Below are 14,474 nucleotides of genomic sequence, written 5' to 3' on the forward strand. Positions count from 1 at the left end.
ATTGTATACATGCTGTAATCATAATAAAAAAAACATCATTAAGATTAGAGTTTAAAGTTCTCAATGGTCCCTAACCAAAATAGATATACAGTATTCAACAGAACAGCCCATTTAATTCAGACACATTTGATTTAGAATAGACCTACTATAGTATACTCCTGAGGAATGTGGGGTGCATTTCCACTATTGCATCTTAAATAATCACTGGTTAATCTCTTGGCTAGTAATACTTAATACTCTCAATATCAATGCTGTATCCAATATATGAATGAAAAAGTCAAAGCACCCCCTTGAAAGTAGAAAGTGGAGTAAATGCCCTTTAGAGCTCTGACTTTGAATCCCCACTTCATGTTGCTGCTGACACACTTTGAATCATTTTCAGCATGGCATTACACAGCAGTAGAGCGCATAAAAATGTTCATAAACATGCATGTCTCCATATGTAGTTGAGTTCATAAATATGCAAGAAACAAAATAATTAATTATAGTCGAATGAGATACTATTTGGCTTACTTTGTAAATGACTGTACTATATAAAATTCTTTCCTAAAAGTTAAAAAGTGAAAAGTACAGTAATTTACTTTAAACAGCATTACAGCTGGAATAACCATTACTGATTGTGTTTTTTCTTTTCTTTTCACAGTCTCTCATTTTTGATGAAGTGGATCTCTCAGATGCCAGTGTTGCTGAATCAAGTACAAAGAATGTTAACAACAGTTTCACGGTAGGAAGCAATTTTGATTAATGATATCAAAATTGGGTTGCATGTAAAGTACACAAGTTGTGAGTCACATACATACCTCAACAAAATACTCAGAGGGGCCCCTAATTTAAATGACGTGAATTGTCTTATGCATGAAGCTATTGTGTGACGTGTGGGGGCACTGAGCAGAATAACCATAATAGTGTTTGTGCCTAGGATCTTGCTTGTGATATTATATTCTGGAACAGATTTTGCCTCATTAGCTTTAGTTAACCTTTAGATTTGCACCAAGGTGCAAAACATTAGGAATAGGATTGGGGAAAATGTCATACAGCTATGTGATGAATCCTTTTTATTTTTTTTACATTTTTTATTAAGTATATTTTTCTTTCATTTACCAGCTCCATTCAAATAGCCTATGGCTAGCCCACAAACTCTAATATTAGTTGTGCCACATGTATAGCACAATATTAACAATGACAGACATGATATTAACTTGATATGAATAGCTTTCATTACTTTGGAAATAGAAGCATGTAATGACATGATGCTAGCTAGACATTTTCTGTTTACAATTAAAAGTGAATTATGAGCCTGGTAGCCATGTAGCCACCTAGCTAGCGTGGAATGTGTTTCAATCGGTATATCATGTGCTTCATGTAAACAAATGATTGAAAACTTCATCAGTTCCATTACACAAAGGCAAAGACAACTCTTCATATTCTTGTCCATTTTCCATTTGCCCTAATTGTCATTGATCTCATTCAATGGATTTTCACTGATTTTCAGGATGTGATATCTTTTAGACAATTGTGTGCGCTTGCATGCATGAATCTCATTTGTGTGACCACAATCAAACCAGTTGTCAGTAGAGCTAAAGAGTCTACACAGCATGTCTTCTAAAAATTGCAACATACTGTATCCACCAGGCATAGCTATAAAAAAAAGACAGGGAAAAGAATGCAATGAGGTGACCGTAATTTCCTGTGCATTAGCCCATATTAATACCATATTAACTGCCCCTGTGTATTAACCTCATAGCTGAAGAAATTTTGCAAAATCAATGTATAAACCTCGGCTATAACCACAGTGAAACGTTACTGCTGCCAATGCGGAAATTCCGGTGTAGGTTATGACAGCCGAGTGTGAGAGGCGCAAGCAGCGGGACATTGTTTACTTTTGCAGCCAATAACTGCTATCGTTATATTTGAATGATTTTATCTTAGTCATGGAAGCCAGATTTGAAGGCAGCTTGCGGGCTGGCCACAGGTAAATTCCAACGGGCTGCTAGTTGAATAGCCCTGTCCTAGAGCTTTTGAGATATTGCCACCGCTTCAACTCTAGAAGGTACATACTCTGGAACGTGGCCTATTCCACTCTCTGAACCACACCTGAGCAAGCACACTTTGCAGTTCCTCGGAAGTGCTTTCTAACTATTAGTGTGCAGCACTGTTCTTCTTAAGTTTTCTTATTATTATTATTCCTGTCTCCCTAATTCTTGCCCAGCACCTTTTGAGATATTGCCACCGGTCCAACTCTAGGTCCGGTCAGAACTGGTGTAAGTTGCTTGAGTTTATCAACAAGGCTATCCCGGTTTTAGAATGGTTACATTCATGATGCTTATGCGAATGTTACAACGGTAGGCTGCCGCACGTTTTAATGGCTGCCTCAGGTTGTAACAAAAGTAGGTCCTAGGCTAGCCTGTCGCTGTTAAGTTAAATTCTTAACAAACTAGAACATATTTTTTTAATTCTTTCATGAACTAAACATGTATGACTCCTTTCTGGCCAAATTTCACAGCTTTCACATTTAACAGCTTTATGTAAATTGAGTTTGAACGGAGAGAATAGAAAAGTGTTATGATTGTGCCAGTTCTCCCCTGCTCTCGCATAGTAAATTGAATGTTGGAACATTGCTCTCCCCAACACAAACACGAAAGGTCGGGTTTGCTTCATCTTTTGATATTAAGTTTTAGTAGAGGGTTAGCCTACATAACTGTGGTTCTTTGAGTATCAATGTCATAAGATGGTTCATCACATTACACATCATGACATTACATAGGCCTAGCCTACTACGTGCACACATGTGCAGGCCAATTATAGGGGGATTCGACTTCATGTAGGCTAACCACCTGCAGACGTCTAAGATGACTGCATAACGTACATATGTCATGGTGAAAAGTGGAATCCCCCAAATGTTTCACAGATTATTTTTTTTTTTGCGGTGATGACGGTGACAAGCTCAGACCCGCGGTATTGGATTTTATTGAAAGTGAAACTAAACTTTCACAGGTCACATATCAAAATCATCAGCAAACCAGCCAAACAGGAAGTAAGGTCATATCTCAGGAAAACCTTCAGGTATCAAAACCAAACTTGTTACACAGACTCGAGACTCGATCGTGAGGACGATCAAAAAATGTGGTACCCTATGACCTTCAAGGGATGCTGCAACCACCAAAAAAACAATATTTTGCTGTTTTGGAGGTGTGTCAATGCATGTGACTTTTGACCCCTATTGACTGCCAAATTGCTTCTTGTACTATTTTAATTATGAAATGCATCACACCTGTTCATTGTGTGGGCTAGTGTGGGCTCAAACAGTATTAACAAGGAAAACATTGGGTATATATAGCCGACATTAAAAAAAATGTCACAGTCATGGTGTTTAAATCTCACTTATAATTATTGTTTAATTGACTTATGGCAGTGGTCCCCAAACTTTTTCTTCCGAAGGTCAGCTTACTATGCCTGGCTGAAAGAGAGGGCCAGAGACTCTGAGTATATCAGTAACCATAAATAGATTAGTGCTGTGAACAACAGCAGTCTACCTTAGTTGAATATTCCATTACATTCAATCTATAGGCTTTTGCAATTTAATACCATTGTTAGCTGTGTTTATATTGCCATCATGCCATATCAGTGTAAAATGTAACTGAAATTAAAGAATACTAATAAAAAGACGTTTGCATTCCCAAAAGTATTAGCAGGTAGTCCCAAAAGTATATTTCATTAAAAATGTGAGAACTCTGAACTCTGAAAATGTAAAGTTCTCAAACTATGAGAATTTTATGAAGTGCTGAAGTGGTCTGAAATGACCACCATTCAACATTTGAACAAATAAAAATAATTATCCCAGAAAGTCCCAGAAAAATGACTTGAATATAAGTTAGTTAGTTATTAACAATTCATTGATAAACTTTTAGAATACTTTGAGCACTGATGCAGTCAGCAAAGGCCTCTTACATTGTTTGCAGATAGGCCTACATTTCATTCCGTTTTTGATGGCAAACGCAAAACAGTGCAAAAACAACCACCAGTGGACAAAAAGAGTATTACATGTGTACTGTTAAAGGGGTGATAGAATGATGATATAGGGTATTTGGTGCTGGTCCTTAAGGTCTCTGAATAGGGTGTGTAACATTGGTTGGGCTGAAAATGGCATATGTGCTGTTCTATGCGCCCTAATGCAAGCCTGGTTAAAAGCCCTAGAATGAAACGAGAGGTTTTCTCCCTTTTATGGTATGCTCATGAATATTTAGATGAGCTGTGCGCTGATTGGTTGGTTTACAACGAGCGAAGCTGTGGAGCAAACGCGTCATGGCCACAAGCACTCACTCACTGAAACATCGAAATTGTTGATATGGACACATTAGGTGTTGAACCATATATGTATGAGCCAGAATCAGAGGAAGAATCTGATGTAGAGGAGCAACCAGTCGCCCATAGATTACAAATGACTACTTCAGAATGGTAAGTTTTTTCATTTATCATTTACACGTAGCACTACACGTTAGCTGTAATACTAATGTAATAGCCTACTCACACTTCAGTGTCCTAGCCTAAGCATAACGTTGTATTAGTCTTATGTTAACTTTGTAAGCAGCATAACAGTTATTCATTTGCACACAAACAAATGTTTTACAACATGTAACGTTACCCTCGTGCATTTTCTGTCAAGACGTCCAGTTAGCGAGAAAGTCCGTATAGCCAATATGTAGCGTGCAGATAGCTATAATGAAATGAGTGCTGCTCGCAAGGAAAGTAGCCTATACTCTCGTTTTAGTCAGTATATTGTTACCGTTCTCTCCTGCTGAATGGGTTATCTGATTAGGAGTTACCTACATTATTTGCCACGTAACGTTAGTAGTAATATGTGATCTTACAACAGGACGTCCAGTTAGCTGGGCAAGAGACTATTTCCGTAGTACCAGTTCAGTATGTTATGGCCGTAATGAAATGAGTAGCCTACTGCTCACTCGCTTCAACAAAAATATTACCACTGTCATGTCACGAGAGGTAATATTTTTGTTGACGCGAGCAGTAGGCTACTCATTTCACAAACACCATAACCTACGAACTGCCACTACAGAAATAGTAGGCTCTTGCCTAACTAACTGGACATCGTCCTGTTGTATATATTATTACATGTAACGAAGATAATAATCTCATAACCAGATGACCTAATCAGCAGTAGGCTAACTTCTATCCTGCTGATTATATCATCTGATTATAAGATTATTACCCTCGTTCCATGTAGTGATATGTGAACTTACAATTACATCCATCTCCCCTTGCCAGGTGTACGTGTGGAAACTGTGACCGCATGCCCCAGGAGAGAGAAAATATATGTTGCCGGGAAGTACCCCAGGTAACTAAAACTGGAGATATTTACTCAAGCTAATTTGTGCTTTCTGCTCATTCAAAATGACAAAATAACAGCATGGTCTTTATATTTGTTTTTACAGGTCATTAGAAGAATGACCCAGGTTCCGGAGGAGATAACCTGTATGATTGACCATCCTGGCCTTGAACCGGTGTGCCTCAACATATATTCTTTACAAAATGCAATGAACATCTACAGAGCTGACCATGGGCAGTTGAGAATAAGAGGGATGGAAAGGTGAGGACAATCTGATACAAGTGTTACCAGCTATATAATATAAATCAAATGTTTTTAGCCAATATGCATTCATTATTAGTTCAGCAGGTCACGAAAACACAGTTTGATGCAAACAGTAAAATGACAAACTTTATTTTGTTTCAACACAATCATACAGTGCTATACTCAAAAATATAAAATATTCAAAAAATAAATAGTAAAAAAGTGTGCCTTTCCACTCTGATTTCTCTGAAGGCAATGCAGACACTTGGCCTACAGATCTTTCGTGAGCTGGTGCTGGGGTTTCCTTGGGCGAAGTGTCCGTGTTGTGATCCCCTCTTGTGTGGTGCTGCGCATACGGAGGGAGTTTCCGGAAACATCAGGGCAGTATGTCGGGTTCAGACCCCCCCTCGACTGAACCGTGACACATGCTCAGCGACAGCATCCTCCCTGGAAGGTCTGGGAAGCTGAGCACACAAGTCTTGGGGCACAGGAATCTGCTGGACGGCATCCACATAACGAAGGGAGTCATGGACGATCTCTTCGAACACCAGTCTTATCAGGTTAAAGACATAGCCTGTTGTGTGTAAATTAATAAGTTATTGTCTATACCGTTGCACATTTGTTGCACAATCGTTTGTATAAAAAAATATATACATTTTAAACTTACAAATCGTTGGCTCTGTCTTCACTTTTTTGACTGTGTAACCTCCCCTTTTGGCCTTTGGAAACACAAGCCTGTACATTAGTTTCCCCTTGGCTGTCTTCCGTTGTGGGCGCTGAGCATTCTCATTGAAATGCATAGCAGCAAGGTACAACCTAAATGAAACAGCAGAAATGTTGTAACAATTGTCACTTGTCACTTTTGTAAGCACACACCAAGCAAAATACTACTATTAACTCACAGCAAAAGCATTGGCTAAACCTGTAGGCTGTGCCAAAGCTGTACTCTAACCGGTGTTGTTACAAGTGCCTTTCAGTTAGAGCAGCCTAAAACTGTAATGATTTGCATTTTGATGGCTGGCAATTAGGCCTGATCTCACACTTTCACTAAACAAAACCCATTTCTGTACACAATGTCTTCTGAAGGCATCATACGTGTGTGTTCTCAGCTGCATTGCATCAAATATCTATAAAATAATTAAAACTTTTGTGGGGGGCCTTCCCCACAAAAGTAAATGCAGGTCATTCAGTGAGATGAATAGTATGAATAGGTCTATTCATACTATGAATACTTCTTTAATTTGTTGTGAATGGCTCACTAATGTTCTCAGTCATCAAGGTAAGTAATTAGGCAACACTGCTCTACTAAATGCTACCCAGTAATAATGCTACACATGTTTGGAACACACAAACACCATAACACGTCTGATAATATTCATGATAACATAAGAATAATTAGAACGTTTACCTTTGCTTCGTTGGTGAGGTCTCAATGTAGTAAAAGAAAGCTGCGTCCCGCGAGATGCCACACAAGGAGGATCTGTTTGGCATGCTGCAACTTTTGTTCGTGGTTGTTCTTGTGATGTGCTCTGAAATCATTTTACACGATAATGTTAACGTTACTCCTAGTTTCCACTTCTAAAAGTGGTAACAGGATCGACTTAGGTGGGTAACATTACAGCTTAGTGCTATCTTCTAGCAACCAAACTATCGTGATTCTACTCAGCTTTAGCTATCTTGCTGGAATAGAATAACAAAATAACCTGACGAAGACCTGGACAAACGTGCATCGTAAAGTGTAGATTTACATGTCAACATGTTATTTATTCGAATGAAATACAGTCAGGGAAATGAAATAATGTTACCCCCATTGCTAACAAACTGAATCGTAACACATTCTACGTGTACATGTATGTTGCTATACACGATATGCTAGCATTGCTATCAACTGCTTAGCGACAAAATAATACTTACAGCTTGCGTTTGTGATGACCTTACGGTCGGAACAGCCCCTCGTTTCAGTAAAAGAAGTTTGGCAAATCCTGCTTTAAACTGTCCAAGATTTTGAAAGCTGTCTTCGGTAAAATGTTCAGAGCAAATGAACAGCTGAGCGTCGAACTTTGCAGGGATCTTCTGATAGACAAACATTATCCATGCCTGCCGAGTCTTCGGATCCTTGGGAAGACTGTGACAAACTTCCCCTTTCTCCGTGCAGCCTGGAACACTGCATTTACCTCTCTGGTTCATTTTCGATAGAGAAACTGCCTGCTTTGTAAATCTTGTAGAAGTAAACCCAACAGTAGGCTAGCTAAACTAGTGTCTGACATCTTCACGACCTCCATTCATGTTCTTGGGCCAGCGAACCAGTGGGCTGGTCTGTATGTAAATTTTGGGGCGTGACAAATGTACAGGCCAGAGCCAAATAAGGCACCACTTCGGAGTTTGCGTAAACTCTGAGCTTCTTTTGGATTCGCCCGTTTTATGGCGGGAGTTTCGAATTGTGAGATTTGCACAGAAAGGAGGCGTGGATGGGGTTTTGAACTTCTCTGTATCTCCATTTCACCCACTGAACTATCGTTATTCATCTATGACAAGGTAAACTCGGTTTTGCATTCTATGACCCCTTTAAGACTCGCCATAGAGAATGAATGGGGGAAATTGCGGAGGTTATAGTTTGACGATGTCGTACTCCCGTGCGGGCCGGTTGCTATATACCACGGACATGTTTTGGGGGGCCACCCAAAATGAGCGGGCCGTAGTTTGGGGACCACTGACCTATGGCTAAGCCACACCCCCAAACACGACTCCAATCACAGTGCGCATAGAACCCAATACACTCGGACATTCTCTGCTTCCATGTCCATTGAAAAACATTGCAGTTAGTCAGTTTTCATTCGTTTTTATATGTTTTTTCTTGACATTTTACGTTGAAAATGGTTAAACGGTGTGCATGGGGTACATGCAACTTTGACACTAGGTATCCCGAGAGGTGTGTATTTTTTACCCTTTCCCAAGCCACATCTCAACCGAGATAAGTGTCTGCTCTGGTCAAAGTTAAAGTAGAACACAACACCAACTAAACGTGGATACAATTAATGAGGATGTCTACATCTGTTCTAAGGTAGCCTAAGTCAATAATGTATTTGAACGCTATCTTTAACATCTCTAACATAACGTTAGAACATTAGAAAACGTTAGTGTAACGTTAACTTCTAGCTGCCTTGTACATCATGTCGCTGAGTTCATTGGCCTGATATGTGCTAGTTTTTGTACTTTGGCAATCGTACATGATTGAGCTGTTGTCCAAATGGCTCTAGTTATACTAACGTTAACTTTTGGAACTTAGCTTCATTAACGTATCTGTAAATAACCAACATAACAAATGTTAGCAATGTTGTGCTGAATGATTCATGTAAATACTGTGGAGTTAAAATGTTAAATAATGCTTTAGATGTGTTAGCATATAAATCACGATTAGCATGTTATGAAATAAAGCAAATGAATGGGATAATTTCCGTTACTACTTTAAGGAGGGCTGGTGGTCTCTGAATATTTATTTAAATCATAATCAGACTATCTGGCTTAGGCTACATTTTTGGACACAGTAGATGTTGTTAATAGTAGCTATGTAGTCGAAATAAGTTTAAGTTACTAGCCAACTTTAACACTTTTAAGTACAGGCCATCTCTAGGCTTTCCCCCCGAAATTGTACTGTTCCTACTCTAGAGGCCACTGTTCTCACCCAGTTTGGTCTACCATCAAATGCTTGACCTCTTTGGAAAGCTGAGACACAGTAGTTTCAGTAGAGACCATCAGGGGGTGGTTTCTAGAAAAGTTAGCAACGACGTTGCTCAACCACCGTGGTACGACGCAACTTGCGACCAAACAACGACATTGTTACACCTGTTTCCAGGAAGCATCGTACCTGTGTCGCAATTCGCTACTTCCGATGTTCGAACACTGTAGTTCCAACAACGTTGTTGATGATGCAGCAATACATATCATTGGTGGAAACAGTGACAACGTGTAATACCCCACCCCCTAGAAATGTTCTGTCACGGCCTATGTCAACATTTTTCTAATTTAAATCGAGTGATTAATGCTGGCATTGTCATTGCCATCAGCAAAAACCTAAACCTATTGCAAGAATATAAAAAAGTTAAAATAAGCCGACCAATATGAGTCATTATTTGTGTTAAATATCTACAGTGGGCAGTGCTTCGAATTGGCCAGCTTCACTCGCGGTCCGCGCGTGGGATCACGCGGTATCACGCGACTTTAATTTGTATTTTTCCAGTGAGACGCTGCAACAACCCAAACAACCGGTAGATGGCTCAAGTGAGCAGGGTGTCTCGTAAAAAGAAATGGAGCCTGGAAAACCCTACACAGACTTCACTACAGACTTTAGCAGACTGGTTTAGAAATAATGTAATAGCCAGAAATATGCCTGCCCTGCCCTAATAAAGAAATATTTGGTTAACTGCGAGTGAATCCCGTTTGCAGCCGTAGAGACGCAGGACAAATGAAACATTCTGGTTTTCTCCGAGTGCAACGATGATAGACAGACATCATTTGGACAAAATATAGAGTATTAACCTCCGTTGCTCAGCCAAATGCCTTCCTTTTACGTCCTGTTATCACGGAGTTAGGCCTACAGGCGATAAACGATTTTTGATGGTCACAAGTTTACTTCATTAGGGACTGTTCGTTATTTATTTAAGGGGCTACCGGAGGAGTTTGGGGAGCATTAGTCCAAAAAGACGTGACCCTCCCTCGCCAGCAATACATTTTTCTATGACCCTCCAAGGTGATTATGAAAAAATCACTGTCAACTTTTTCGGTTTATCGCCTACTGTATTTTAACGTTTTCACATATTTGGCCATAAGTCGTTTATCATAGGCTATCACGAAACCAAACTACAAAGGCGAACACTTTAACAGGGGGAATTAATTGGGCATGAATCATGCTGAACGCTATTTCGCTACCTTAGAATAATAAGGTTCTATCTGCGTTTTGAGTAGGTACAAACGGGACGATTGAAACGGGGACGAATGAAACATTCGTTTTCTCCGAGTGCAACGATGATAGACAGTCATCATTTGGACAAAACATGGAGCATATTAACCTCCGTTGCTCAGCCAAATGCCTTCCTGTTACGTCCTGGTATCACGGAGTTACGAGCGATAAACGATTTTTGATGGTCACAAGTTTACTTCATTAGCGGTTTATTTTTTTGGATTATTAAAGAGTGTTTTTCATTTAAAGGTTTGACTTCGTGCTTATTCAGAAGAGCATTTAGTGCTCTCCCCAATCCCAGACGTTCACATTGCATGTTTGTTTGTAATGGATGCAACCGCGAGATAGGCTATGCGTTTGACAATAAGTTGTTAACAGAACCAAGACATATAGCCCAGCAGCAATCTAGGGACTGATCGTTATTTATTGAAGGGGCCACCGGAGGAATTTTGAGTGCTTCAGTTGGAAGTTGCATGACCCTCTCTTGCCTGCTAGAAATTGTTCAATGACCCTCCGACAGAATTGTTAAAAAAATACATGACCCTCCCCTGCCAATTGTCTTCCGCCCGCGCCACAACCACACACTTTGTGATAACATTCTTAAATCAATCTTTCCCGTGAGCTTGCATGCTACCAGTCCTTCCTTTTCAAATGTGTTGCGCCTGTTTGCACAATTTCACAAATAATCATATGTGATTAACAGTATGACAAATAATCCCTGTGCACGGGGACCGAAACAATGCATGCCAACTTTTTCCGTGTTTATCACGTATTTTAACTTTCCCCGCTGTCTTGCCGTTTTAATGTTTTCCCGTAGAATATCCTATATTTTAATACTCTCATAACAGCCCTGCCATCGGGCCTGTCTCTGTGTTGCCCTGTTGCTACCCATTGCCCTTCCAACGAAACAGATGTCTTCAAATCATCGTTTCACTTGCTTGAAGGCGAACTTAGAGTGATGTTAACCTATTTAAGTTTAACGGCGCGATTGCCGTGAGAGCACGATTCATTGGCGCTTGCATGTTCGGCCTTATGTCTACGTGCGCACCTGAGGCTACTCAGCTGCAAGAGAAATAATTTCCCCTCTTTGTATGTTCACTGCAAGTTGGCCTACCATAACTTACCAACTCTGCACTGTAGACTGGCTATTTATATTTTTCTGTGAAATAAGCAAATGTATTTGTTCAACTTTATGAAGCAGAATTACGCATAGGGTACTTGGAACATAATACATTTGACAAAGGACAGATGAATGTTGCTAGTGACAAAATATTAACTTTCAGTGTTTTACGATGTCTTTGTCATGGGGAAGTGTTTTTCCCCATGCATTTATTCTAGGTTACTGTCAGTGACTGCCGTGAGAGAAGCGGGTTCTGTGTTTCGTTCATGTCAGTGACTGACGCGAGAGAAGCGGGGTCTGTGTTGTGTTGTGTTGCGTTGCGTTAATTTATTTTCATTGGGCATACCGTGCCGTGCCGTCCACAGCTCTTCAGTTCTGACAAAGCCAAAATTACTCCTTTTGAAACAATGAGTGCAGGAAGGGGGGTGGGGGGGTGTCCCAAGCAGCTTTCAGCCATAAGGCTACTTTGAGAACATTTCAATTCACCCGACACTAATATTCAAAATGTTGAAAACTATTTCGGCATAGCCTATAAAGCAGTTTAATTAAATGGAATGTTAGTTGTAAACAAACGAGCTACTTGGTGAGGCTTGGCCTCACAGATGCGCTCGTGCCTTAGATGGCAGGAAAAATCTTCACGATAGGCCTATTAACTAACCACCCGATTCACGTTGGCTGGGGGGAAGGGGGGCCATCAGACAATTGTGCCCAGTTAATCCGGCCCTTCCCCAAAAAAATCACACCTTCCCACCTCTGACAGCTTAAAAGAAGTCTCTTGGCTTCTTAAAAGAAGTCAAGAGGACCTATTCACAAACCTGCGGTTTTGAAATCTATGCAGCTACAGGAGCTTCCAATCGCGAGGAAGCAATTTTGCATTGTAGGCATAACTAACATGCAATAACGCCGCCAACAACAACCAAAACTAGGCTAGTCATTGTCAACATGTAAATTAAATGTAACATTATTGTGAATCAAATTAAAATGTTCTCTTTTGCAAACGTAGGCATAGTAACAGAATAATTTAATAATGTTACAAGATACTACATCAATCCGTATGTTTCATTGGGCTACTAGGCTATTTGTTTTGCCTTGATTCATTTAGGCTAGGCCTTTTTATTCAGGGGCCATATTCACAAAGAATTTTAAGGCTAAAAGTAGCTCCTAACTGGCGAATTTAGGAGCAACTCCTAAAAATAATGGGCGTGTCACTCCTAACTTTAGGACTCCTAATTTTTTCACAAAAAGTAATTCACAAAGCATTTTAGACCTAAAAGAAGCACCTAAGTCTGGGACAGCTGAAGTCGAGAGGACTCCTAACTCACTAAGACCTATTCATAAACAGCTTTTTTGTGGCATTTTACGTTGCGATGTTTTGAAATAGCCTATGTGCAACAGGAGCTTCCAATTGCGAGGGAACAATTTTGCATTCATAAAAGGGATGCAATAACGCCACCAACAACAACACAAACTACTCATTGTTAACATGGAAATGAAATGTAACGTTTCATTGTGAATCTAATTAAAATGTTCTCCTCTTTGCAAACGTAGCCTAGGGATATGGTGACAGATTAATTTAATAAATGTTGCAAAGGTAGGCTACTGCATCAATCCATAGGCCTATGTTTCATTAGGCTACTAAGCTATTTGTTTTGCCTTACTCTTTATTCATTTAGGCTAGGCCTTTTTATTCAGTTATTAATCATCTTCCGTCCTTCACACTACTTGTGTAGCGCACGCATTCTCCGACCTGTCACCTGTCAGTCATCATCGGAAGAGAGGTGTTTGGAATTCCCGCGTTACAATCGTCAGCCAATCAAGGTGGTCACTTCAGTCAAGCTCGTGCATGAGTAATGACGTCATCCATAGCCACGAAGACTCACTCCTAGTTTAGGAGTTGTCTGAAAGGCTTTGTGAATAACTTTTAAGAGAAAACTCCAATCTAAAATCTTTAAGTGCGATTTAGGAGTAGCCTACTCCTAGTAGTAAGATAAAAGCCTTTGTGAATAGCCTACGGCCCCAGTTATTCATCATCTTCCGTCCTTGTGTAGCGCACGCATTCTGAGACCTGTCACTCATCATCGTAAGGGATGTCCCCCGCTGACCACCTCACACATTTCTCTAGATTTTGCAACGAACTTACATGACACAATGCCATAAAATATGCCAGTTTTAGGACACAGAATAATGTTTGTAATGATACCAGGTAGGCCAGGTATTGTCGAAGGTGCATGGTGAAGTGAAATTCTTACCTTGGAAAACAAACATTTGCCGATATCATCGCCGATCATCAGAATATTGCAATAGATTCTGTGTTCTGGACTGCAGGTAACTTGTTAAGCCAGTGGTTATCAAACTTTTATTTCATTCCCCACTTTGATCAAGGGGCATGACTGATGATAGTGGAGATAACGTGTTATCCCGAGGCTTTTGCAAGTCAGCATCTTCGACGGTAGTCTATTAAAAATTAAAAAAAGTTTTCGATGTCCCAAATGGAGAGCCATACTTTATTGTTTTTAACGATCTCTATGCTACTCACAAAAATGTAGGCATGGGGACATGATGAAGTAGGTTATCCAACTGTCGTGTGTTAAATTATTGTGATTAAGAGCCAGTGGTTTTCAAACATTATGTGTGACTCGGACATCTAACTAAATGCAACAGGCTCATATCGTCCTCGCATTCGCAAAATGAGGACCAGTGTTTTGTCAAATTGCAAATAGCTATTCGTTTTAACTATTTTTTTTATGATAGTAGCCTATACAAAAAGCACTTTATACTATCTTAATATTGGAATATGGGGAGGGAAGTGG

At 39.9% G+C, this 14,474-nt stretch overlaps 2 protein-coding genes across 4 annotated transcripts in view; both read left to right on the plus strand.

The window, feature by feature from the left end:
• The window catches only part of dgkh (diacylglycerol kinase, eta), a 174,102-nt gene that overhangs the window by 58,797 nt on the left and 100,831 nt on the right, over positions 1 to 14,474 (plus strand). For all 3 annotated transcript variants that reach the window (XM_042068970.1, XM_042068969.1, XM_042068971.1), the window contains one exon: positions 644 to 724. In XM_042068970.1, the coding sequence (XP_041924904.1) occupies positions 644 to 724 (81 nt within the window). The remainder of the gene's footprint in view (positions 1 to 643; positions 725 to 14,474) is intronic.
• Positions 4,091 to 6,002, plus strand: LOC121689101 (P2X purinoceptor 7-like). Its single transcript, XM_042068974.1, has 4 exons — positions 4,091 to 4,455; positions 5,284 to 5,353; positions 5,451 to 5,605; positions 5,840 to 6,002. The coding sequence occupies exons 1-4, from the start codon at positions 4,346 to 4,348 to the stop codon at positions 6,000 to 6,002; spliced, it is 498 nt and encodes a 165-aa protein (XP_041924908.1). The 5' UTR covers positions 4,091 to 4,345.

This window comes from Alosa sapidissima, chromosome 2 (genome assembly GCF_018492685.1).
Source record: "Alosa sapidissima isolate fAloSap1 chromosome 2, fAloSap1.pri, whole genome shotgun sequence".
Classification (NCBI taxonomy): domain Eukaryota; kingdom Metazoa; phylum Chordata; class Actinopteri; order Clupeiformes; family Clupeidae; genus Alosa; species Alosa sapidissima.

What these genes read in the sequence shown, in the direction of transcription:
- LOC121689101 (XM_042068974.1), top strand. Translation starts at nt 4,346, where the DNA reads ATGGACACATTAGGTGTTGAACCATATATGTATGAGCCAGAATCAGAG. An exon ending in GTTGCCGGGAAGTACCCCAG is followed by an intron (nt 5,354 to 5,450) that starts GTAACTAAAACT and finishes TTGTTTTTACAG; the next exon opens with GTCATTAGAAGAATGACCCA. An exon ending in AGAATAAGAGGGATGGAAAG is followed by an intron (nt 5,606 to 5,839) that starts GTGAGGACAATC and finishes ATTTCTCTGAAG; the next exon opens with GCAATGCAGACACTTGGCCT.